We start from the raw sequence: 27360 nt of genomic DNA on the forward strand, positions 1-27360 counted from the left end.
CAGGGGGCGGGGGGCGGAGGGGTGGCGCTCAGGCCTCTGCCCTCGATTCTGCCCCCCGGCTCGGCTTCATTGCACATCTATTAGAGAAGACAGCAACAAGGAAGGGGAAAGTGCAAGCCACTTCTCAGCAAGCCCTGGTCGTCCCAGGAGAATTGCCTCAGTCGTTGGCATTTCTGTGCCTGTAGAACCCGGACCCAGTTTTTCCGATCGCTCAGAGTTGGCCAGCAGAGGCTCGGGCTTCCCCTTGGTCAGCAGAACCCGCTGGAGACCCTGCACTTCGTGTTGTCCCCCTGTGGCCCCCCGGCCGGACCAGAGGCCCCGCAGAGGTGAGGACGGAGCGGGGGAGGTGGGGAACTCCTCTCCCTGGGCACCCCAGCCCACGGTGAGACAGCAGCACTGCTCACCGCCCTGAAGGGCAATGTGCCCCAGCGATGGGCTGCAGGCACTTGGTCTAGGAAAACGAGCTCCCGCCAGGGCCACCGGGGTCCAAATCCCCATCCCGCCAGATACCTGACCACCGGAAAGATCTGAAGTTCAACGTCTTTTGTGGTAAATCAGGGTAGGGATCTCTCCTTCTGGGCTGTTTGAAGGTTTCGACGAAAACGGGATTAAGAGGGTGACGGGACTGACCAAGTTGCATCTCCCCTCCGCTGGCTGGGGACCCCACGGCCCTAGACGAGAGGTCCCGGCCCCCAGAGCCTAGGGGGCCTCACCGGCGACAGGCGTTTCCCTGGAGAGGATGTCATCTTTGGAGAAAAAAAAGACGCTGAGGGATGTGTCCCAATCTGCAAAGAGAACCTGCAGCGTTCATTCCCTGGATTGTAGGTTTATTGCGGGGGGAGGCTCGGGGAAGGGGGGAGGGGAGATGGTGATGAAGATTAAGGGGAGTATCTCAAAGCTGTGTGTTCAGAGTGAGCTGCCTTTTCCTTAGCCTGGGTGTTGGGGGAAGTTGGTTTGCAGGGAAGGGGCCACTGGAGAACAGGATGGAGCTAAAGGCTCCCCAGGCAGGCGAAGAAAGACTATCGGCGATACAAGCTCGCAAACGGAAATAAGTTCTGGAACGCTCTTGGCAATCCTTTCCTCTCTCAATGTGAACACCCTCTCACACCCATCGAGGGGATGTCCGTAGGGGGAAGGGGGTGGGATCTGATGGGACCCAAGAGCTCCCTGTGTCGCCTTCACCCTTCATCCCATAGGACTCACGGAAAATGGCGACAGGGCGCTGGCAGAGGGTGGGGCCCCAGACGGGAGTTTCTCAACCTCAGCCCCACTGACATCTCGGACTATGTCATTCCTAACTGTGGGCCTGGCCTGTGCATTGCAGGCTGTTTAGCGACCTCGCTGGCCTCCAGCCAGCCTCCCCCAGAGTTGTGACAGTTAAAACAATGTCTCCAGACATTGCCGACAACCCCTGGGGAGAAAACTCACCCTTGACTGAGATCCACGGCTCCAGGCTCATACTGCAGGCCCGGCTGGGATCACACTGCCCTCTCCTATTTACCAAATGTATGGCATTGGTCTCTCTGTGCCTCAGTTTCCTCATGTGGAAAATCGGGATAATATTAGCCTCCATGTCACAGAATCACCGAGAGGTGTATCAAGTAGGGAAATGCAGGTCACAAATAAGCACGAAAATGTGCTTCATGTTCTAGGCCATGGTGCCCTGGAGACAAACTTCCAGAATCTAGCTTTGTAAGTCAGAGAGGAGAAAACATGTGTTCTATTTATTTTTTAAATTATTTTTTTAAAGTTTATTTCTTTATCTTGAGAGAGACAGCATAAGCCGGGGAGGGGAAGAGAGAGAGGAGGGGAGAGGATCCCAAGCAGACCCCAAGCGGTCAGGGCGATGCCTGACTCGGGGCTTGAAGCCGGGAGCCCTGAGACCATGACCTGAGTCAAATCCAAGAGTTGGACACTTCAGGGACTGAGCCACCCAGGCGCCCCAAGGAGAGACTCTTTATCTTTGATGCATTAACTCTACCTCCAGGACTATCCCAAAGAAATAACCAAATGGGTGGGCCAACATTTAGGTAAGGATCAAAAATTATTCATAAAGCAAAAATTATTTATGAAAACAAAACCAAAGCTCAAACTGAAGACAACCCACAGATTCAACAGTAGGGGACTTATCAGATGCACAATGACACATCCGTCTGATGGAATGTCACACAGACTTTAAACAGCTTGTTGGAAATTATTTGCTAATACAGGGAGCCACCGTAATGCAATGTTAAGTGACAAAAATTCACACAAAACTGTATGAACGTCATGAGTCTAAATTTTGGTTTGCTTATTTTCTTTTTTATTTGAGAGAGAGAGAGAGTGAGCAGGGAAGAGGAGCAGAGGGCCTGAGAGAGAGAGAGAGAGAGAGAGAGAGAGAGAGTCTTAAGCAGGGTCGGTGCTCAGCACAGAGCCCAACTCGGGACTCGATCCCACAACCCTGGGATCATGACCTGAGCCAAAATCAAGAGTTGGACACTCAACAGACTGAGCCACCCAGGTGCCCCTTGTTTTACTTATAAAATAAAATGTCCAGGGGCGCCTGGGTGGCTCAGTCAGTTAAGCGTCTGACTTTGGCTCAGGTCATGATCTCACAGTTTGTGGGTTCGAGCCCCGCATCGGGCTCTGAGCTGACACCTCAGGGCTTGGAACCTGCTTCAGATTCTGTGTCTCCCTCTCTCTCTGCTCCTCCCCTGCTCATGCTCTGTCTGTCTCTCTCTCTCTCAAAGATGAATAAACATTAAAAAAAATTTTTTTTAATAAAATAAAATGTCCACAGTGGTCATTTCTGTGTGCTGAGAATACAGAAGAATTTTATTCTTTATCCCTAAATTTTCTACAGTAAATCTGTGCTTATTTAAATAATTAGGGGGGAAAAGATTACAAGAATGTTTGTGCCTTCAAACTATGTATGGGAGGACTTTTGTTTCTAAGTTCTTTCAGAAGCAGAAAGGAGGGAAGAGAGGGGCACCTGGGCGGCTCAGTCGGTTAAGCATCTAACTCTTGGTTTCACCTCGGGTCATGACCTTGAGGTTTGGGAGTTCGAACCCCGCATCAGGCTCCATGCTGACAGCGCAGAACCTGCTTGGGATTCTTCCTCTCTCCCTCTGTCTCTGCCCTTCCCCTGCTCGTGCTCTCTCTCTCAAAAGAAACGAATAAACTTAAAAAAAAAAAAAGAGAGAGAGAGAAAAGAAGGGAGAGAAAGATGACCATGAGAGAGAAGGCGTATCTTGAAGATATCATTTCTGACATAGCTCTGGGGCCAAGTACCAAATATAGCGGGAGAAATGAAAGGACGTGTCCCTTTCCTAAGGCTGCCACAGACTGGGTGGCCTGAAACAACAGAAATGTATTCTCTTGTAACCCTGGAGGCTGGACTCTGAAATCAGGGCGTCAGCAAGGCCAAGCTCCCCCTGTAGGCTCCCGGGGAAGAATCAACCCCTTGCTCACCTCCTGCAGCCTCTGGTGACTCGGGCAATCCTTGCCTGGCGACAGCTTGACTCCCATCTCTGCTTCTGTCACCACGCCACCTCTTCTGCGTCCTCTCCTCTTCTCGGAAGGATGATTTAGCTCCCCCCCACCCCGCCCCCATCTAGGATGAATTCGTCTCCAGATCCTTTAACTGATTACATCTGCAGAGACACAGCTGTCAAATAAGGTCATATCGGAGGTTCCGGATAGACATGAATTTGAGGGGCACAGCTCTTCAACCTGCTACAGGGGGCAGTCTTGAAAAACAAATTAAGGTATCACAGGCAGATGTATGGCACAAATGATCGCTATGGAAAGTATAAAAGGGCGTAGCGTGAAAAGCGAGCTTCCCGGGGCGCCTGGGTGGCTCAGTGGGTTGAGCGTCTGACTTCAGCTCAGGTCGTGATCTCACGGTTCCTGGGTTCGAGTCTGTGCTGACAGCGCGGGGCCTGCTTCTGATTCTCTGTCTCCTTCTCTCTCTGCCCCTCCCTTGATCGTGGGCTCTCTCCCTCTCTCTCTCTCTAACATAAATAAGCATTAAAAACAACAAAAAAAGCAAGCTTCCCTCTCTCATCCCTGACCTCCAATCCAATCAATGTTACTGGCTTCTTGTCTCTACAAACACATGTGTCTTTCTCCTACACAAGTTCAAGTATAGTATACAGTGTTCCACACCCTGCCTTTGTATTTACCAGTATATGCTGGGGATCCTTCCCTCTGTTCACATGGATTTTCCTCATTTGGTTTAATGACTACATACCGTTTCATCGGTAGATAAACCCTAGTTTACTCAGCTGATCCATTTGGGGTGGTTTTTGATTTTCCTTTTTCCTTTTCTTTCCTTTTCTTTCTTTCCTTTAAGTTTTTTATGTTACAAATAATGCTCCGATGCTTCCTATTTGTATCTGCATGCTATGCCCGGCTCTTTTTTTTTAATAGACTTTTTTTTTTTTAGAGCAGTTTTAAATTCACAGCAAAATGGAGGGGAGCCTAAAGAGATCCCCCTTATGCCCCCTGGCTCCCCGCACACGCAGAGCCTCCCCCACTATTAACATCCCAGACCAGAGTGGTCCACTCCTTGCAGATGGTGAGCCTACGCTGACATATCGTTATCACCCAGAGTCCATAGTTGGCATCGGGGTTCACTCTTGGCGTACATTTTACGGGTTTGGGCAAATGGATAATGACACGTGTCTACCGCTATAGTATCTGACAGAATAGTCTCCCTGACCTAAAAATCCTCTGTGCTGCACCCATTCATTTCTCCCTCTCCCCAGCCCCTGGCAACCACTGATCTTTTTACAGTCTCCAGAGTTACGCCTTTTTCCAGAATGTCAAGTCATATGGTGGGAATCACACAGAATGTAGCCTTTTCAGACTGGCTCCTTCTGCTTAGTAACATGCATTTAAGGCTCCCCTATGTCTTTTCATGGCTCGATAGCTCATTTCTTTTAGTGCTGAATAATACGCCTTTATCTGACGGGACCACACTTTGTTTATTCACTACCGAAGGGCATCTTGGTGGTCTCCAAGCTTTGGCAATTATGAATGAAGTTGCTATAAATATCTGTGTGCATGTCTTTGTGTGGACCTAAGTCTTCAACTCCTCTGGGTAAATATCCAGGAGCGTGATTGCTGGATCGTATGATCAGAGTATGTTGAGCTTTGTGAGAATTTCCCAGAGGTCTTTCAAAGCGTCTTGGCATTCCCGTGCGCAATCAGCGATGGTTGATATGGTGGTTGATATGAACCGCCGAACTTAATCAGAGCCCCCCAGCTTTACCCCCACTCGTTTGTGTGCGTATTTAGTTCTATGCAATTTTTTTCACACATGTGGATTTGTGTGGTCAACACCACAATTGAGATACAGAACACGTCTGTGACACGGATCCCTTGTGCCCACCCCCCCACCCCTTTATAGATACAGCCACCTCCTGGGCCTGCTCTGACTGTCCATTTTAACTTTTTCTGGCTCGCTATGTTTCAGACAGATCTCTTGTAAACAGTGTATATAGCTGGGCTTTGCTTTCTAAGCCAATATAAGGGTGTTCTCATCTTGAGAGAGGGTTTTTATCCTGTTTGTGGTTACACCATCTTAATCACGAAAAATTACTGCTCCTCACTGTTTATTGGGGTTGACATTGTCCTAGCTATTTCACAGATAAGGAAAAGGAAACAGAGCAGTGAGTTGATTTTCTTGAAATCACAGAACTGGTAAGTGACAGAGGGGGACTTCCCTCTGTCTGCCCTACTGTCTCTATACTAACTATAGGTGAGTTTCCTCTTCTGGAAGGTTAAAACCATGTCTCTTCCCAGCCGGACGCCCTGCCCTTCTGAGTATGGAGAAGAGCAGAGACACCGCTTGGACCTTCACCACAATGGAGGCCCCTCACATCTGCCAAGGTAAGCTTTTCTCCATCCCAGCCATTTTCCTGAGAGGGGAGAACAGAATCCAGTGATGTCTTTGTAAGAGAAAGACGAAAAACGGAGTGATCCAGAACATTGAAAAGCACAAGGATACACAAAGACGTGGCTCCCAAAATGCCAAAGTGCTTGTTCTCCTTGTGCTTCACTCGCTGCTGCTTCTCCTTTTCGTGCTGCTTTCTTGTCTTCTTTCCGGGTCTAAGTGTTGGGGTACTCTGGGGTTCGGCCTGGGACCATCCCTGGCCTCTGCTGGTACTCTCCCCCTAAGGTTCTTATGCCATTTCATGGCTTCGAGGGCTTTCTACACAGATGGTTCCCACATTTCATCCCCCAGCCGGAACAGGAATCATATATCCACTGCCCACTCAAGCATCGCTTGGATGTCTCACGGGCACCTCAGACTTAACCCACCCCCAAAGTGAGTCTGAAACGTTCACCGCAACAGTCCTGCAGGCCCCAGACCTGACTCACCCTGAAGTCATCTGGGACTCTGTTCTCCCACATCCCACATCCCCCGATGAATCCTGTGGCTGCTTACAAATATAATCCTTGCCATCACTTCTATCAACCTGGTCCCTTGCAGCTGTCCCCTCTCACTCTGACTATTGCAACAGCTTCTAACTGGCCTCCTTGCTTCCTCTTTTGCAAGTCTAGAGTCTATTTTCCAGCCTGAGTGATCATTTTTAACATGTAAGTGAGATGAGGACCACTACTGGCTCCTACAGTGTCCTGGGGCTTATGAGAAAAAGCTCACCCACTTAACAAGTGTAGATACAGCTCTGAGGACGCCTGGCTCCACAAATGGATAGCAACTTCATGCAATCAATCAATCAAGCAAGCAAGCAATCAAAGTGCTCCTTTCTCCCGATAGACACAGCACCTCCCCCCATCCCTGGCCCCCAAGGGCTCACACCTTGGCAAGTCGATTCTGGGATGGATTTTAGATCCCAGCTGCATGCTCAGGCAGGACCTTTTACAGTTCTCATAATACTAATATAATATCAATATGTCTGTTGGAATCTAACTTGTAAAAAGGGCCTTATAAATTGTTCTCTTGTGAAATGATCTTTTCATCATTATAATCAATTCGGTCACAACAGCCAATGGCTGGAAACAATCCAAACATACCAATCAGTGGAAGAATAGATCAATAAATTGCAGTGTACTTATACAATGAAATACTCCATAGCAATCATTTTAAAAACATTTTTTTATGTTTATTTTTTTTTCAACGTTTATTTATTTTGGGGACAGAGAGAGACAGAGCATGAACGGGGGAGGGGCAGAGAGAGAGGGAGACACAGAATCGGAAACAGGCTCCAGGCTCTGAGCCATCAGCCCAGAGCCTGACGCGGGGCTCGAACTCCGGGACCGCGAGATCGTGACCTGGCTGAAGTCGGACGCTTAACCGACTGCGCCACCCAGGCGCCCCTTTTTATGTTTATTTTTGAGAGAGAGAGAGAGAGAGAGAGCGAGCATATGAGTAGAGGAAGGGGAGAGAGAGAGGGAGGCACAGAATCTGAAGCAGGCTCCAGGCTCTGAGTTGTCAGCACACTGCTGGATGCAGGGCTTGAACTCACAAACCGTGAGATCATGACCTGAGTCAAAGTCAGACGCTTAGCTGACTGAGCCACCCCGGTGCCCCACAGCCATCATTTTTAAAATCAGTGATACCCACCACATGAGTGCATTTCATACACATCTTGAGTGAAGGAAGCTAAAGAAGATAGTCCATTCATGTGAAATTGAAGAGTAGGCAAACTGACCCATGGTTCTAGAAGTCAGAAACCGCTGTCCTGTATCTTGATCTGGGTGGTTATTCCTCGGGAGCGTATATAAGTGAAAGTTTACTGAGCTGCGGACTTTACTTTGTCTACTTCCTGTATATAAGCTGCCCCTCTATATAAAATGTACAAACAATAGTTTGCAAATATTTGGTACGTTGTGAGTTTTTCATTATTTCGATTTTATGTAGTCTAAAATCCCTCCACAAACCTTGAACTTCACAAGGATCAGGGCACTGGCAGTAACCTTGCTTTCCATGTGCCCAACCAGAAGGCTGTCTGACTGGTGAGGACACCTCTCATTCTCCCATGGGCAGAATGAGCACGGCTTTGGTGGCCCAGGAGCTGGTGGATGACCAGGCGAGGAAAGTCTTCGAGGCTGGCATTGGTTTGCAGAGGTAACTGGGAGAGCTTTGTCCCCGGGGAAGGCTGCTTTTGCCAAAACGTCTTGGGCATCCTCTTGATACGTGACGAGGAGAAAAAAGGGACTATGCTAAATATTTTGGACAGAAGAAGTGAGATCCCGTCAGGTGCATGACCCCGGGCGATAGGCCTCAAAGGGCAGAAACTGCCCCCCTCGCAGAGGGCAGGCCCGTGAAAGCTCACACATCACAAAAAAAGCCCCTTCGTGGCCCTGCATTGATGAACTCGGGCCCGATTATCCGTTCATCGGCGGAAGCCCCCAGCAGCTTGCAGCCCAAGGTAGAAAATCAGCATATGTCCACTGAGTGAGTTAGGGCATCTACACTGCGTGGTGCCTCCTCCGGTGGGACCGCAAGTCTACACCCGTCAGTGGGCACCGCCGTCTCGTGACTTTGTAGTGAGCACAGCGTGGGGGTGTCAACTCTGCCCCTGCTCGCCCTTTCTCCTCTTTGTCCCTATTCACTTGAGGAAACACAGCGAGCAGGCAGGGCTGCGTTGTGGGATCCGTAAAGCTTAAGGTTCCTTGGCAGGGCCTGCCTCCTTGCCTGCATCCCTCCCCTTTTCCACGGCCAGCACCCCCCGCCCCGCAACCTTCTGCTCCGTGACCTGATTTATGGCTGCTGGTTAACTGATCATTGGGCCTAAATTTTCTAGTTTATTAGCGCTAAGGGGTTTCCTTGGGAGTCTATTTAGTTTTTAACCTTTCCCATTAAGAAATTGGTGTGTGTGTGTGTGTGTGTGTGAAGAGAGAGAGATTCAACAGTATAAGCATATATACTTCAGTGAGGAGTTCCTGACGTCAGCTGACAGAGGAGAAAGAAACAACCGGCAGGATACAAGGTTCTTGGAGCTCCGCCCCCACCTCATGCGCTCCTCAGGGCAAGTCCCCCTTCCCTCTCTGGGCTTCTGTTGCCTCTGCTGAAAAGTAAAGGAGGCAGCTTGGGTCTTGGCTGGGGTCCCTTCCAGGTCTGATTGCCTCCTCTGGGCCAGGGAACCTGTGTCGTCACCAGACCTCCTACGCCCTCCCTGGTGGAGCGATGGCTCTTGGAGTCCGTTTGCTCTTGCCCGATACCGCTCTCCCATAAGGTCAGACTCTGCTGGGGTGATACTTTGTACCGTGAGATACTGGGGAGGAGAAGCCTGGGTCCCTGACGTCTTCCATGAAGGACCAATCCCGTCTGTTTGAGTGGCCAAGTGAAGCTGGCCACGTGCCGAGGAGAACCTCCAGAACGTTGGTGATAACTCACCTCAGTCCTCTTGGTGTCCAACTCCTGGTGGAAGCAAAGGTCACCACAGCAGCTAAACTCAAAGTCACAGACGTGTAGGCTGCGTTGTACAATATGGCGCCTCCTTCCTCTGACTCGCCTCTGCGTATAGAGACTCTCAACCTGGTCTTCTCTTTCTCCTGCGTTTCCCACACCGGTCCCTCCATTAGTCCCACGTTGCTCATCTTGACTCAGATCTTACCATTCCCCCACTGCCCTCTCCTGGGTGACAGTGTCTCTGAACAAGGCTGAAAATGTCCCTCAGGACATTTGTCCCTCCAGAAGCCCCTCTTACGTGCTTCTTCTCTTTACGGAAGGCGCAGCTCCCAACAGCGTTCTGGGACTCTCCACAGTTGGGTCAGAGGTAACAGAGGTGTCAGGGAGAGGCAGGAAGGACTCAGAGTCAGGAGTGGCGAGAGCATCCAGAAACTGCATTGGGCCTAAGAGTGTGACTTTGCCACCTGGGAGACTGAAGCCAAATCTTTATTTCACTCATCCACAGGGACCAGGATGACATTCTTTTGTGTGAAGGTATGCAGCAAGGAGAGGAGGGTCTGTCAGCTGAAGAGATAACATTTTTGGAAGAGTTCCCCATCGTGAAGGAGGAGCTAGAAGCAGGCATCAGAAAGCTCCACGCCCTTGCAGACCACATCGACACAACCCACAGAACACTCACCAAAACCAACATGGCGGCCAACTCCATGGCGGTGGTCTCAGGAGCCATGAGCATCCTGGCTCTAGTCCTTGCTCCAGCAACAGCAGGAGGAAGTCTGATGTTCTCCGCTGCTGGTAAAGGTCTGGGGACAGCAGCTGGGGTCACCAGCATCTTGATCAACATTTTGGGACACTTTCGAAATCAAGAAGCCCGAGCTCAGGCCAGCAGCCTAGTGCCCACCAGTGGCCACGAGGTCGGGGAGCCCGGGGGCAGAAGGCGTCTTACCTCATGGCTGTTGGAAAGATGGCTTATGATTATGGAAGTGCCATCAAGGATATTAAGAAGGACATCCGCGCTCTTCAGATAGCTAGAGCCCACCCGCGTCTGGCCACTGCTGCTAAGCGTCTCCTGACCACTGGCCGAGTCTCGGCCCGAAGGAGCAGGCAGGTGCAAAGGGCCTTTAAAGGCACGACGCTGCTGATGACGACAAACATTCGCTTGCTGGGGAGTGCGATGGCGGGCTTATCCCTCGGCCAGGACTTGACCGCCCTCCTGAAGGACTGGAAGCGACTGAAGGAAGGAGCAAGGACGAAGTCTGCGGAAGAGCTGAGGGCCCAGACCTGGGAGCTGGAAAGGACGCTGACAGAACTCACCCAGCTCTATGAGAGCCTGAAGCGGAGGGTGAGGCTGACATCTCCCTCTTGGGTGGAGCTGGGGGAGGGAGGCGGGAAGCTTGAACTGGGACTTATGGGCACCAAGGCTTATGGGAAAGGTGTTGAAGGAGCCGGGGCGTGCGCGTGTGTGTGTGTGTGTGTATGTGTGTGTGTGTAGTTTGCTTGGATGTTCCTGAGGACGTGGGGCAGACAGTGGCCCCGAAGGTCCAAATGACGTCGGGGGCATCTTGACGATAATGGCACCTGTCCTGGACAGCCCTGGTCATGCCTTCTGTTTCTTTCTCAGTGCTCTAAGAGGGTCTTCCCGGTTGAACAGAAGAGGGCACTGAGCCACACGGAGTGTTGTGGACTGGCATGTGTCCCCTGAACTTTCGTGATTGAAGTCCCAATGCGACTCGGTAGAGGTCCCAAAGAGGGCCTTTGGGAAGTGATTGGGGCTGATTCAGGTCTCAGGAAGGGGTGATTCCATACGACTGTGTCCTAAGCGGAGGAAGGAACACAAGAGGGCTCTCTCTCTCTGCTTGCGCGCGCACAGAGGAAAGGCTATGGGAGCCATCAGCAAGCCCGGAGGGACATCTCACCAGGAACCCAATGGGCCAGAGCCTCCAGAACAAGGAGAAAATACATTCCTGTTATCCAAGGCGCCGGCCTGTGGTGTTCTGCTAGGACAGCCCCAGCTGGCTAGGACGGGGAGCTTCTGAGGCTCGCCAAGTTCTCAGCTGGGTGGTGACAGAGTCAGGATACACAGCCAGGAAGCCTGACCGCAGAAGCCCCCGGAGCTGCCCGCCAGGCTGAGCCGGAGCCCTCTGTAGCTTTCCTGTGACTGCTGTTTTCCTTTCTTTACAGAAACTCTTCCAAGAGGAAAGACCCAGGAGCTCATCTTCGGGAGGAGGCACGGGGTCTCTGCCCCAGCCCCCAGCCAGGCGTGGGGTAGCAGGACCCCAGGGGACACAAGAGGACGAGGGCAGGCTGAGCCGCCGGGCCTCTGAGCAGAATTAAAAGGGGCAGGGCGGAGGCGGGCTGGTTGGCAGAAGGGATGCCTGGAAACTGAGCAACCGGGAGGTCCACCTGGGTCCTGAGGGCGCTGTCGGCTGGTGAGGGTGGCCAGGGCCATCTGTCCTGCCTCTCCTTTGCCACCCGGCTTCTTCATTGTCCCCCACTCTTCCTTGGGGAGCCACCTCATTCCCACTGCTTTGTCAGCACCCCGTTCGCTCATGTGCACACAGGCTCTCTGCTAAGCGGGGACCGTAAGACAAGGAAGGTCCCTCAGGTGAAGGTCACCTTGGGCTCACCTTGGGCTCCCCGGCTGCCTTGCTCTGCTCTCTTCCTCCCCCTGCCCTGCCTTAAAACCCTGGGTTTGCACACACAGGGATGTCACCGGAACCTGCCGGACCAGATTCCATCAGGAGCCCTCCCTTTCTCCCCAAGTGCTCTGCTCAACTTAGGGCCTCTCCAGGCTTCCCCATTCACCTGTCTCTTCTTCTTTTCTTCTTTTTTATGTTTTAGCTGCTATTTTGAAAGCAGTGCATGGACATGAGGTACTTTTTTTAAAGTTCAGGAAAGTAAAAACCAGGCATTGGAAACAATGCATCAACCAAGGGTGACCACTGTTGGCGGCCGGGTGTGGAATTTCCTTCCCGTGGTTACTTGCTTTGGGTGTTAAAGTGTAGCGGCCATTAGACTGCGTGCGGGCGGGGGGCGGGGCTTCCTCCAGGCTGCCTTTACAGAAGTTTTTTTTTCTGCAAACCAATGAGTGGTCTTGCTCTCATTCTCAATTCCTTTATTTGCCTACAGATCTAGCACTTTGCATTTTGCTGTTTTCACTTAACGATATTTTCCTGCCCTTCTATATTTCACTTGGTTTTTATAGACTTTTTTCGTGTGTTGCACAATATTCTCTTGATTATATGTAGTCTTTTATTTTATTTTTTTTTAATTTTTTTTAACGTTTATTTACTTTTGAGACAGAGAGAGACAGAGCATGAACAGGGGAGGAGCAGAGAGAGAGGGAGACACAGAATCTGAAACAGGCTCCAGGCTCTGAGCTGTCAACACAGAGCCGACGTGGGGCTCGAACTCACAAACCGTGAGATCATGACCTGAGCCGAAGTCGGATGCTTAACCGACCAAGCCACTCAGGCGCCCCATATGTAGTCTTTTAAATTAGACATGTTAGTCATCACTTTCTGTTTCAAGTGGCCAAAACCAATGCAAACTGGCCTACCCAAAAAAGGGGAATTTATTGACTCATGTACTTAAAAAGCTGAGGGGTACAGTGGACTTCAGGTGTGTCTGGATCCAGAGGGTAAAAATGATGTCATCAGGTTCCCATTTCTTTCTTTTTTTTTTTTTTAAATTTTTTTTTCAACGTGTTTTTTTTTTTTTTTTGTTTTTTTTAATTTTGGGACAGAGAGAGACAGAGCATGAACGGGGGAGGGGCAGAGAGAGAGGGAGACACAGAATCGGAAGCAGGCTCCAGGCTCTGAGTCATCAGCCCAGAGCCCGACGCGGGGCTCGAACTCACAGACCTCGAGATAGTGACCTGGCTGAAGTCGGACGCTTAACCGACTGCGCCACCCAGGCGCCCCTCTTTTTTTTTTTAATATGGAAATTTATTGTCACATTGGTTTCCATACAACACCCAGGGCTCCTCCCAACAGGTGCCCTCCTCAACGCCCATCATCAGGCTCCCGTTTGTTGGCCAGGCTTCCACCAGGTTGAGGGAAGAGGGCCCACCCCTCCCGGCACCCCCAAACCCCCCAGTGGCCCCCTTCCTTCCAGTTGGGGGCGTCCAAGGGGAAAGGGGCGGAGCAAAGGTGCAGGGACCACTCTGATTGGTCAGGACTGGGTCCCGTGCCTTTGCCCGTGCTGGTTTCTGTAAGAGTTTCTGGTAAAACAGTATGGTTGCTGAAAAGAGCCGGAAGAAGGAAAGCAGCAAGGGGTCCGGTAGCTGCCCTCCTCTTTCAGGGACATTTGGACTGACGGCGATTTTTAAAACTTATACATAGTGGTAAAGTGAACATCTGTGTGCCAAAAACTTGTTGCGTTATTGTTGAGATTTTTTTTTTTCTCGAAATTGTGTCCCTGAATGGGGGTAAAAAGAAGGACAGTATGAAGGGAAAGGAGGAGACGGCCTCCAGCCCCCCATCACGGTAGGGAAACAGATCATGGGAAGTTAAGGAAAGACTTAAAAGAGTGGAGGGGAAAGAGCCACCGTCGCCGTTTCAGACCACAGCCTGCCCGTCTGGTTGTCTACACCTCTCACCGTCCAAGCGGTGAAACGGTTGCCATCCCATGCCTGGGCCACTGTGCTACCTGCTTCTGTTGTCCTCGTGTCCTTGTTTTAAGTTCTTGGTGAGCATAGCGATGACAGAAAAGCCCTCTAAAGGCCTGGTTTGTGCACCCACCCCCACCTGCTCTGTGAATGAGCCCCTGAAGGAAAACCATCTCATCCTTGAGATATCAGTGCTCCTTTCTCTCTTTTTTAAAAATTGTATTTTTTTTTTTTAATTTTAGAGAGAGGGCACCAGCGGTGGCGGGGGGGGGGGGGGGTGGGTTGCGGAGAGCTGAAGGGCAGAGGGCAAGGGAGAGAGAATCTTAAGCAGGCTCTGTGCTCGGCACAAAGCCAGACCTGGGTCTCCATCCACAACCCTGGGATCATGACCTGAGCCGAAATCAAGAGTCAGACACTTAACCAACTGAGCCGGGCCACCCAGGTGCCTCCCTGCATTCCTCTCTGATAAAACTTGTGATTCCTGCCTGAATGCAAATCCATAATCTTTTGAGCTTTTACAAGACATAAGAAAGTATAGAACCCTGTAAAAACTGTTCATTCTCCGGAGCACTTTCTTCCCTGTGATGAGCGTGTTTCCCCGGCAGCTGTCCTCACTTGGGCTCGAATAAAACTCTCTTTCTTACTTCTAGAGATTCCACAAAGGTTGCTCATTGTGCGTCAACAATCAGTAAATAGACAGCTTTCTCCACATTTAATACTGTTGGCTTAGTGTATGTGTCCTTAAAGTTCCAAATAAACGCTATCAGTAATGATACCAGGCACAGAACAGGTAGTCACTAAGCCTGGGGTTTTGTTTCTTCTGTGGAATGTCTGGAAGAAAACGAGAAAGAGTGAGTTAGCATGGAGGTCGGAGACCCACCTCTGACACTTACCCGCCGGGTTCCATTCCTGGATTTTGGTGCCTCAGCCACGACCCACATGTAACCCGAATGAAATCCGGGGCTCCATTTGGGCGTGGATTTGTGGTCTCGGGGAAAATGTCCTTGACAGAAAGTCCAATCCTTATGAAGGCTGTTGAGCCAACACTGGGAGGTGGGAGGTGGAGGGTGGGGGGCAGAGAGGCCATCCTTCCCTCCCCATCCACCCCTCAGCCTCAGCCTCTCCTCCCAGAGGGTAGGGGCTCCCAGACAGACTCTTCGCTGCACCTGTCTCTGCACCCCACTCCCTGACTTGGAGCCCCAGCGACCCTTCTCTCTCCTCCCGGCAGTGCCTTCCATCCTGGGCTCTCTCCGCATCACCGTCTGTTTCTCTGATGTCTAATCTTACACCACCCGGAATCCTGGAGAAGGGGTGCCTTCACCTCATTGTGCCTCCCCGTTAGTTAAGGCTTTGTGCTCCTGGCCAAGAGATGCCCTTTAACCATCCGTGTCCTTCAGGGCAACCCCACCCCACCACTGGCCTCGCTCTTCCGGCTTGAGTGGGGTTCTCATGGGTGCCCCATGCCTGACTCCACCACGGCCAGTCAGGAATTCTGAGAAGCCTATCGGTTCTGAGATGTAACCTCTCTTTTAGTAAGCGAGGGAGTCGCACACGTTGGCGTCCTCCCATGAGTGTGGAGAAGCAGCTGTCAGGTGCCCCGGGATGCCACAATCTAACATACACAAGTTCCAGGCTTTTCCAAAGCGTTGGGCCTTCCAGAGGGGCCAGTGAATTTGTCCTGCCCAGGCTGAGGTCTGTGACAGCAGCAAACACGTGGTCAACAGTCCTGCTGGTGACCTGCTCCCTCCCCCCTACTAGAAGGAAATTAGGAATCTCAGTCATTAAGCTAAACCCCAAGTCAGCTGGGGAAGGGGGAGGGGCTTCAATTAGGTTTCAGAAACCTCACTCATCCAGACCCATCAGCACCTGACTACCTGTGAGTGGCCTCAAGGGGCCTTCATGTGTCACCCCAGCTCACCCAGGTCCATCTTCACCTATGAACTTCAGGCGGCCCTTGAACTTGTGAAGAAAATGCAAAATATTGTCATCTATAAATCACAGTCCTGTGGGTCTAAAATCTCACTTTTTTTTTAAATTTTTTTTCAACGTTTATTTATTTTCGGGACAGAGAGAGACAGAGCATGAACGGGGGAGGGGCAGAGAGAGAGGGAGACACAGAATCAGAAACAGGCTCCAGGCTCTGAGCCATCAGCCCAGAGCCTGACTCGGGGCTCGAACTCACAGACCTCGAGATCGTGACCTGGCTGAAGTTGGACGCTTAACCGACTGCGCCACCCAGGCGCCCCTAAAATCTCACTTTTAACTGCAAGCAAACCAAATGGGCATGTGTTCTAGTCAAGGCACATGTTACGCTCAAAGAAATAGCTGTCTGGGGGAAAGTATGTCAGAAACAACTTGAACCTATTCCTGGTCCCTTGAGAAAATGAAAAAGGCGTGTGTTTGTGGGAGAGAGGGGGGAAGGGAGAGATAGCCTGAATTCATTGGTATAATTCACCTAGACAAAATCACAGTGGAAAACTAGCCTTCCTTTCTTTGATAGGCAAGATCACGTAGACCAGCCCTGTTCAATATGGTAGCCACTGGTCACGTGACCACTCAGCACGTAAGATGTGCTGTATGTATACAACACCCACTGGATTTCAAAGGCATAGTGTAAAAAAATATATATATATATATATATAATATCCAATTAATAATTTTAAGTGATCACATGTTGAAATGGTAACATTTTGGGAAGATTACATTAAATTAAATGTATTCTTGAAATCAGTTTCACCCGATTTTTTAAATGTGACTGCAGAAAATTTACAGCTACATGGGTGCGGCTTGCACGATGGTTCTACTGGACGGCGCTGATGTAGACGGTGAAATAAAAAAGACGAACATAATTTGAATGGCGAGTTGGGATGTGTGGGGGCTAATAAACAGCACCACTCTTCTCCCTCCCAAGTTTAGAGCCAATGAAGAAAGAGACTTGGTTCGGGCAGGTGGAGATGAAAGCATCGTCTTGATTAAAGTTGTTGGAGGAAACGGCTTTGGAGGAAATGGGTTGGATGCCCAATACGGCTTGTTGCCACTTCACTCCTCAATTAGATGGTCTCACCCCCTTTCCACGCATGGTACTGGACGACCTCGGGCCAGCCCTGTAAGCTTAGGAAGGCCAGTGGACCTCAAATCCATGGCATTTCCTTCCAGCCAACTTGCCCACCATATAACTTGCTCATCCTTCCTTGTAGTTGGTGAGCAAGATGGAGGAATTACTTGGATGGAATTCCTCCGTACGGAAACGGAGTAAGTGTTCCTTCTACACTTCCTAATCTTCTTTTAAATAAGCATCGGATTTATCTGTCAAGTCCACGGTCAGCAGGTGGCAATCAACCATGCAGCAGAACGGCCCTGCTCTCAGCTTCACCCTTCTGTCCCCTCTATACCAACCACTTCTGTCTGAATCATCCCGGGTCAGCTTTGTGCAGTATAAAGTTTGCTGCCGAGAGGTTTTGAAATGGGTCAGATCAGGGACGCCTGGGTGGCTTAGTCGGTTAAGTGGCCGACTTTAGCCCAGGTCATGACCTCACGGTTCATGAGTTTGAGCCCTGCATCGGGGTCTGTGCTGACAGCTCAGAGCCTGGAGCCTGCTTCGGATTCTGTGTCTCCCTCTCTCTGCCCCTCCCCTGCTTGCACTCTGTCTCTGTCTCAAAAATAAAAATAAGCATTAAAAAAGTTTTTAAAAGAAATGGGTCAGATCAAAACAGTAGTAAATGAACTCTAAGGTCTCACTATGACCAGAATTTCTCCCATTCTGCATCCCAAATGATATCCATGTCCAGCGTAGCTCTTCAGAGATTTTGCAGTGAGGTCAAGATTTAGCAGAAAGATAGTCCAACGGTAAATAGCGAGCAGCGAGAACCCCCACATTGCTTCTAAGCCCCTTTCCATTGCAAATTTCCAGGAAAAAAAAATATGAAAGTGTGATCTCCTTGCAAATTAAAGTTTGAAAGAGTTAGTCTGAAATCAAATTGTGTTGCCCTCATGAGATAAAAGTTCAAAGAGATAAAAATCTTTTAAAGTCCAAAAGAATCAAAGTCCAAAACCAAATTCTCTTCTAGAGCCCAAGGCATTTTTTAAAGTAAAAAAAAAAAAAATCCTCCCCAGTGTCTTATTTCGGTCATTTTCAGTTAAAGGGGTTCTTTGATTTAAGTTTTTAAACTTAGGAATAATTCCAAACATCCAGAAGAGTTCAAGAAGACTCCGAAGAACGCTCACACACCTACGCCCAGATTCTAAGCTTTCTCGGTAGAGGGCGCACTGCAGACTTCTCCTCGGGGCTCTGGTGTGCGCTCCTTTCCTGGTTCCCGTGGAGCTCAACCACCAGGTGGAAGCCAGGGGGGATGGATCCCAGTGAGTTCATCATCACCCCCAGAGGCAGCTTTCTGGTGGGTTCCAAGGCTGCCCCACCCAGCTTCCCAGCTGACACTTTCCCCAAAGGTGGCTTCTGTCCAGGTGGATTCCCAGGGAGGTCAGCAGCACCCCCACCACCTTGAGAGTTTTTGTCGGCACCCCAGTGGGGAGGTGCCTGCGTACAGCCTTGGTCTGCAGCACCCCAGCAAATGTGGTTGCCTCCATTCTTTTTAAAAATTATTAGTTACCAAATCTACCACCCTGCTCTGGGTGCAGCCACAGTCTGGGTCTCTGAATTCTAAAACCTTGGGGGACCTCCTAGGATGAAGACATTCATCGCGGTGAAACGTGGCTTGGAACCAGTAGACAAGTCTGAGGAATTCAGGATGGGTACCATGGAGGGATGGTCCCGAGGGTGGATCAAAATAATATTTTAACGAAAGAGAGACAGAATTTGGGGTCGCTGAAGGAACACAGCCTCCCCAGGCGTGACACTAAATTTTTTTTTTAAACTGGGTAAATGGCAATTCTCTCTCTTTTCTTAAAATTGCAGTACAATATACATAGCATAGAATTTTCCATTTAAACCATTTCTATGTGTACAGTTCAATGGCATTAAGTACATTCACACTGTTGGGGCACCTGGGTGGCTCTGTTGGTTAAGCGTCTGGCTCTTGGTCTCGGCTCAGGTCATGATCTCATGGGTTCATGGGTTCGAGCCCTGCATCGGGCTCTGCACTGACAGTGCATTGCAGAGCTTGCTTGGGATTCTGTCTCTCCCTCTCTCTGCCCCTACCCTGCTTGCACTCTGTCTCACTCTCTCTAAATAAATAAATAAACTTTAAAAAAAAAAAGTACATTCACACTGTTGTGCAACAATCACCACCGTCCCTATCCGGAACATTTTTGTAATCGGTAACCAAAACCGTCGCCCTTAATCGCTAACTCTTAACCCCTCCCCCAGAGGCCCTGGTTACCAGTGCTGGGGTTTCCATCTCTCTGCATGTGACTACTCTAGGTAACTTACTGAAGCGCAATCATACGATACCTGTTGCTTTGTGGCTGGCTAATTTCACTTAGTATAATGTCCTCAAAGTCCATCCATGTCATAGCACGTGTTGGACTTCCTTTTTGAGGCTGAATAACACTTGGTCATGTGTATACAGCGTGTTTTGGGTAGCCACGCATCCACCTGTGGTCATCTGGGTTGTTTCCACTTCTTGGCTATGAAATGCTGCCGTGAACACGGGGGTGCAATGCCAGTTGGAGTCCCTGCTTTCAGTTCTCTTGAGCCAATCCCCAGAAGTGGGACTGCCCGAACAAATGGGAAGTCTATAATTTTTTGAGAAACCGCCATACTATTCACTGTAGCAGCTGCATTATTTTACAGTCCTGCCCACCGTGACCACGGGCTCCCATTTCTCTACACCCTCGCCAACATTTGTCATTTTCTAGTGTTTTTCCAGTAGCGGCGGTGCTAATGGCCGTGAGGTGGTCTCTCGCGGTGGTTTTGACGTGCGTTTCCCTGATGACTGGCGATGTCGAGCATCTTTTCATGTGCTTATTGGCCGTTTGTATGTCTTCTTTGGAGAAATGTGTATTCAAATTCATTGCCCAGTGAACTTTTAACATCATGAATTTGTAATGGTTGACATCGATTTGGAGCTGCTGTGTGCGGCCTGGCTGAGAAACTACCTGATAGCAGGGAAAAAATAGTCTCCTAGTCCCATCTATCAGTGTCGAAAAGAGCTGCAAACAGAGTTTCTCTTCCTTGTGATTGATCCATTTCCTGAGCTGCACTGTTTACTGAGGCCAAAGGGTCTGGCATCAACCAAGACCTCTTCCTGAGGAAAGAAAGAAAGAAAGAAAGAGAAAGGGAAAGAAAGAAAAAGCAAGCAAGCAGCCTTTCGTGAGGACAGGCCACCTGCCTCTGTGAGCTGCCAAGTTCATAACCACACATGACCTACAAAACCAAAGCCAAAGACCTAAATTTAGGCTTTAGCAACCCCATGTGTTATTTTGCCCCTTACACTCTTAGTATCCTTCTTCAAGTCTGGGGCCACTGCAGCAACCCAGAGCTAGACACAAGCAAGAAGGAGGCAGATGGACATGGAAACATTACCTTCGTTACCAGCGAAGCTGTTGGAGAATGAGGCGAGCCTTCTCTGCAAGGCATGTGGGCTTGTGAGGATTTCACCGCACAAGTGGTCGGCTCCCTTCCCGGGGTGCAGGCGTGCTGGGACAACTGACAGTGTCCTCTGTGGGCTTACCTCCCTGACACGTGCAGCTTGGACAGAAGGAACACAGGACGTGTTCTCTCGCGAGCAGGCAAGCCCCCAGGAGAGTTTTGAGCAAAGGGCTGAGCTATGCATGAACCGCCTTCTGCAAAAATTAACAGCTAGGTTCTTCCTCCTCCTCCGGAGAGGGTGAAGAGGGTCCGGGGTGTTCCTCCAATGGAGCTCCCTCCACATGGGCAAAGGGAAAAAAAGAAGCATTTCCTCCTACATAATGCAATGAAAAAATTTGATATGCATCCAAAATTTTGTTCCTAACAGAGAATGGAGTTTCTCAAATGCTCAGGAAACATTTGTAAAAATACATCAAGTACTTGTCTACAAAGAAAACCACAATAAACTAGGGGGGGAAAAAAGAAATTATGTATGGCTCTATGACCATAGTGCAATAAAGCTGTAACCTAGCAAGGATAGTGAATTTTTACTGAATTAAATCAATTAAATTTAATTAATTAAATTTTAATTCCAGTTAGTTACCATAGAGGGTAATATTAGTTTCAGGTGTACAATATAGTGATTCAACACTTCTATACATCACCTGGTGCTCATCATGACAGGTGCATCCCCATCACCTGTTTCACACACACACACACACACACCCCTCCCTCATTTTCTTTCTTTCTTTTTTTTTCTGAAATGACACAGGGGTGGGGCTCATTTTCTATTTTTAATTGGGTTTTAAAAATATTAAGCTTAGGGGCACCTGGGTGGCTCAGCCGGTTGAGCACCCAACTCTTGATCTCAGCTCGGGTCTTGATCTCATGGTCGTGTGTTCGAGCCCCACATTGGGCTCAGCCCTGTGTGTGGAGCCTACTTAAAAAAAGAAAAAAAGTAAGTGTATAGCTTAATAAAATTTTTTAAATATTTATTTTGAGAGAGAGAGAGCAAGCCCAGGGGAGGGTCAGAGAGAGAGGGAGAGAGAGAATCCCAAGTAGCCTCCATACTGTCATTGCAAAGCCCAATGCGGGGCTTGAACTCAAGAACCAAGAGATCTTGAGCCAAAATCAAGAGTGGGATCCTTAACCGACTGAGCCACGCAGGCACCCCTCCCCCCAGCTTAATAAACTTTTACCTACGTATATTCCCTGTAACTACCAACTGATCAAGATGCCGAATATTTCCGGCACCCCTGAGGGCTCCCTTCATCTCTGAGTCAATACTCACTGTATCAGTTGTCTGTGGCTGCCGTAACAAATTCATAATAAATTACCACAAACTCAGCAGCTTAAAACAACACCCAGTGTTGTCTCACGGTTGTAAGGGTGAAAAGTCCAGGGAGCTTGACCGGGTTCTCTGCTTAGGGTCTCACAAGGCCAAAGTCAGGGTGTGTGGGACCTTCTCGGAAGGCTCCCGGGGCAGAGTCCACTTCCAGGCTCATTCACTGTGTTGACAGAATTCATTGTCTTCTTGTGGTTTCCACTGAGGCTCAAGCCCTTCTCGCAACTCTGAATCTGTCTGACCTCCTCGTGCCTCCAGACAGAGAAACTTCTGGTTCTAAGGGCTTCTGTGATGAGATCAGTCCCATCAGGATCCTCTCTCTCTTGCCCGCGCTCTTAGGGTCAACTTTCGTTACATCCGCAAAGGCCCTTTGGCCATGTGACATAACATAGTTTCTGGGGATTAAGATGGGACATTTGAGGGGGGGCTATAATTCTGGCTACCACATCCCCTATTCTGATTTCCATCCCCATTGGTTAGCTTTACCTGCTCGTGAAATTCATCCAAATGAAACCACACAGTATGTAGTCTTTTGCACCCACGGGTCCGTCTGTGGGATGGCGCGTAGCCATAATTCGTTATTTTTTATTGCAGTGATTATCAGTCCATTATATGAATATATCACAACACCTTTATCCATTCGAATAATGACAGACACGTTTGGGGCTGTTGTAAATAAGGCTCGTTATGTACATCCTTGGTCACGTGTACTTTGGAAGACCTGTGTACTCATTTCACTTAGAAATCTACTCAGTAGTAGGATTGCTGGTTGAGGGCACGTGCATGTTTATATTTATAAATATGTCTGAACAGTCTTCCAAAGCGATGATGTCAATGCTCTTTCCCATCAAGAATGTGTTAGAGTTCCGGTTGCTTCACACCCTCGTCGTCTCTTGACCTGGTCACTTCTAAAAAATGTTAACCATTTTGCTAGGCCTGGAGTGATACCTGTGTGATCGTGGCTTTCACGTACATTTCTTTGACTACCAATGATGTTGAGCTGATGGACGCACGGGCTTATTGACCACTTGAATGTCCTTTTTTGTGAAGTGCTGGTCCAAGCCTTTTACCCATTTTTATTAGGCTACTTTTCTTATGGATTTGTAGGAGTTCTTTTGCATTTTATACATAAAAGTCTTTTGTTAGATATAGTTATCACAAATATCTTTTCTCAGGTTGTGTCTTGACTTTTACTTCCTTAGTGGTGTATGTGTGTATATATATATATATTTTTTTTAATGTTTATTGATTATTATGAGAGAGAGAGAGCGTGGGAGCAGGGGGAGGGGCAGAGAGAGAGAGAGAATCCCGAGCTACCAGCTACCAGCACGATGCAGGGCTCGATCTCATGAACTGTGAGACCATGACCTGACCTGAAATCAAGAGTCAGACGCCCAACCAACTGAGACATCCAGGCGCCTATATACATATACATATAAAAAATCATAATATAATATATAGAATATATATTAAATTTAGCTTTCCTCTTGTAAAATAGACATAACATGAAGCCGTCTCACCCATGTTTAAGTGTACATCACCATCACAGCAATCACCATCGTCCATCTCCCAAACTTTTCCACCTTGCAAAACTGAAACTCTGTGCTGAGTAAACATTCCTTTATCTCTCCAGCCCCTGACAATTACCAACCTCCTCTCTACCGCTGGGAATTTGACTACTCCAGGTTCCTCATATGAGTGGAATCCTATGGAATTTGCCTTTTGTAATTGGCTAATTTTACTCAGCTAAATGTCTTCAAGGCTCATCCATGTGGTAGCGTGTGCCAGAACTTCCTTCCTTCTTAAGGCTGAATAATATTGTGTGTACGCGCCATGTTTTGTTTACTTGTCCGCAGACAGGCGGATTGCTTCCACTTTTGGGCTGTTGTGAATAATGTTGCCGTGAATTTGGGTGTACGCTTACCAGTGTATTTTAAGGTTCAGAAGTTCTTTTTTTTCGATCTTCACAATAATTATTTTTGTTATTTGACGAGCAGGGTTATTGCTTTATACTAACCTTCAGTTCGCATCAAAATCCTGTACACACTATAGGTGATCCACAGAACTGGCTGGTTCAGAAAGAACGCATACGACTAATGACCAACAACATGTTTAAGCATTTTCTCTATGACAGATACTTTTTTTTTTTGCTGCCATTTTTGTTTGCTTGTTTTTATTTTTAAATCAATTAATTAATTGTTTAATTTACATTCAAGTTAGTGAGCATATAGTGCAACAATGATTTCAGGAGTCGATTCCTTAATGCTCCTCACCCATTGAGCCCATTCCCCCTCCCACAACCCCTCCAGTAACCTTCAATTTGTTCTCTATATTTGAGTCTCTTCTGTTTTGTCCCCCTCTCGATTTTTATATTATTTTTGCTTCCCTTCCCTTATGTTCATCTGTTTAGTATCTTAAATTCCTCGTGAGCGAAGTCACATGATATTTGTCTTTCTCTGACTAATTTTGCTTAGCACAATACCCTCTAGTTCTATCCACATAGTTGCAAATGGCAAGATTTCATTCTTTTTGATTGCCGAGTAATCCTCCATTGTATATCTATACCACATCTTCTTTATCCATTCATCCATTGATGTACATTTGGGCTCTTTCCATACTTTGGCTATTGTCAATAGTGCTGCTATAAACATTGGGGTGCATGTGCCCCTTCAAAACAGCACACTTGTATCCCTTGGGTAAATACTTAGTAGTGCAATTACTGGGTCGTAGGGTAGTTCTTTTTTTAATTTTTTGAGGAACCTCCATACTGTTTTCCAGAGTGGCTGCACCAGCTTGCACTCCTACCAGAAGGGCAAAAGAGATCCTCTTTCTCCACATCCTCGCCAACATCTGTTGTTGCCTGAGTTGTTGTTAGCCATCCTGGCAGGTGTGAGGTGGTATCTCACTGTGGTTTTGATTTGTATTTCCCTGATGATGAGTGATGTTGAGAATTTTTTTCATGTGTCAGTTGGCCATCTGGATGTCTTCTTTGGAGAAGTGTCTATTCATGTCTTTTGCCCATTTCTTCACTGGATTATTCGTTTTTTGGGTGTTGAGTTTGATAAGTTCTTTATAGATTTTGGATACTAACCCTTTATCTGATATGTCATTTGCAAATATCTTCTCCCCTTCCATTGGTTGCCTTTTAGTTTTGCTGATCATTTCCTTCGCTGTGCAGAAGCTTTTTATTTTGATGAGGTCCCCATAGTTCATTTTTGTTTTTGTTTCCCTTGCCTCTGGAGATGTGTTGAGTAAGAAGTTGCTGCAGCCAAGATCAGAGAGGTTTTTGCCTGCTTTCTCCTCGAGGATTTTGATGGCTCCCTGTCTTACATTTAGGCCTTTCATACATTTTGAGTTTATTTTTGTGGATGGTGTAAGAAAGTGGTCCAGGTTCATTCTTCTGCATGTTGCTGTCCAGTTTTCCCAACACCACCTGCTGAAGAGACTGTCTTTATTCCATTGGATATTCTTTCCTGCTTTGTCAAAGATTAGGTGGCCATACGTTTGTGGGTCCATTTCTGGGTTTTCTCTTCTGTTCCATTGATCTGAGTGTCTGTTTTTGTGCCAGTACCATACTGTCTTGATGATTACAGCTTTGTAATACAGCTTGAAGTCCGGGATTGTGATGCCTCCTCCTTCGGTTTTCTTTTTCAAGATTGCTTCGGCTATTCAGGGTCTTTTCTCGTCCAATACAAAGTTTAGGATTGTTTGTTCTAGCTCTGTGAAGAATGCTGGTGTCATTTTGATAGGGATTGCGATGTTCAGAGGTTCTTAATGTTAGTCAACTCCAAGTTATAACTTTTTTCTGTTATTATCTGTGGCTTTTATATCACATGTAATATTTGCATGTCCCAAGGTCATGAACCTAGCCTCTTACGATTTTTCTACAAGTTTTATTGTTTTACTTTTAACATTGAAGTCCCTAATTCTTTGGGAATGATGTGAGGAAAGAATCAAGTTTCACTTTTTTTTTTCCATATGGATGTCCAGTCGATCATCACCATTGGTTGGAAAAATCGTCCTCCCCACTGCATTTCAGTTTGCCTTTATTGCAAAAGAGAGATGGTACCCATCCAAGGTCAGGTGAAGAGACCAGTGGAACTTACACAGTTTGTTCCTGGAGTCCCGTTTTGTTCCTTTGGGCTAGTTGTATAGCCTTGTGCAATACCACACCATTTTCTCTATTATGGCTTTGCTATAAACTGTGATCTTGGTAGTGTGAGTCTTCCAACTTGCCCTTTTTCAAGATGATCTTTATTATTCTATTGCATTTCCATGTAAATTTCATTTAAAAAATTTTTTTTAAGTTTATTTATCTGGAGAGAGAGTGGGCACAAGTGGGGGAGGGGAAGAGAGAGAGGGACAGAGAGAATCCCAAGCAGGCTCCACACTGTCAGCACAGAGCCCATTCCGGGGCTCAATCCCACGAAACGTGAGGTCATGACCTGAGCCGAAATCAAGAGTCGGTCGCTTAATCGACTAAGCCACCCAAGTGCCCCTCCACGTAAATTTTAGAATTAGCTTGCCAATTTCAACAAAACACCTGCTGGGATTTTTATTAGGATTACATTGAATCTATAGATCAATTTAAAAAGAATTGACTTCTTAACAATACTGTTTCAATCCTTGATATCCCCCCGTTTATTTAGGTCTTTTCATTTATTTCAGCAATGCTTTGTAATTTCAGCGTAGAGGCCTTGACATTTTTGTTGCCTGCCTCCTCAGGTATTTGGTGCATCCCAATGTTATTGCAAATTGTTTATTTCATTCATTATTGTTTGTTTCTTAGTATAAAGAAATAGAATTGATTTCTGTATATTGACCTTATATCCAGTAACTTTACTAAATTCAGTTTTAATTCTAATGGTTTACCTGTAGATACTTAAAAAAATGGTTTTTTTAATGTTTATTTATTTTTGAGAGAGAGAGAGAGAGAGACAGAGCGAGCAGGGGAGGGGCAGAGAGAGAGGGAGACACAGAATCCGAAGCAGGCTCCAGGCTCCGAGCTGTCAGCACAGAGTGTGACACAGGCCTTGAACTCACAAACGGTGAGATCATGACCTGAGCCAAAGTCAGACGCTCAACCGACTGAGCCACCCAGGTGCCCCTACCCATAGATTCTTTTGGATTTTCTGCATATACATCGATGTTGTGGTGTGATACGATGATGTGTTATCTGATCACATCAACTCATCTGCAGAGAGTGTGAATTATTTGCCACAACCAGAAACTTACCCCTGGGTCTGACCTGGAGGTGATCCATGTATTTTCAGCTCACATTTCATTGGCCTGAGCTACCCACATGACCTCTCCAGCTGTCGGGGGGTTGGAAGTACAGGGAACAGGTGAAGTATTTACTGAGCATTGCTTTTATTAGAATGATGGCCTCAAGGTCCTGAGAGAGAATAAGCGTCAACCGAGGATTTGATCCTCTGTGAAAATATCTTTTAAAAATGAGGACTTAAGAAATTTTTAAAAAGCCAGGGGGCGGGGGGGGGGGGGGCGGCGCCTGTGTGGCT

The 27360-nt window shown here is 47.9% G+C and overlaps 1 protein-coding gene across 1 annotated transcript; it reads left to right on the forward strand.

Moving 5' to 3' along the window:
• The first annotated feature begins 3960 nt into the window (after positions 1-3960).
• On the forward strand, positions 3961-12621 carry APOL6 (apolipoprotein L6). The gene is given in 5 exon segments (XM_043563623.1): positions 3961-5874; positions 7951-8077; positions 9870-10273; positions 10276-10703; positions 11543-12621. Coding segments are annotated over 5 exon segments (1176 nt in total). The 5' UTR covers positions 3961-5810; the 3' UTR covers positions 11696-12621.
• The last annotated feature ends 14739 nt before the right edge of the window (positions 12622-27360 follow it).

Source organism: Prionailurus bengalensis, chromosome B4, assembly GCF_016509475.1.
Source record: "Prionailurus bengalensis isolate Pbe53 chromosome B4, Fcat_Pben_1.1_paternal_pri, whole genome shotgun sequence".
NCBI lineage: Eukaryota > Metazoa > Chordata > Mammalia > Carnivora > Felidae > Prionailurus > Prionailurus bengalensis.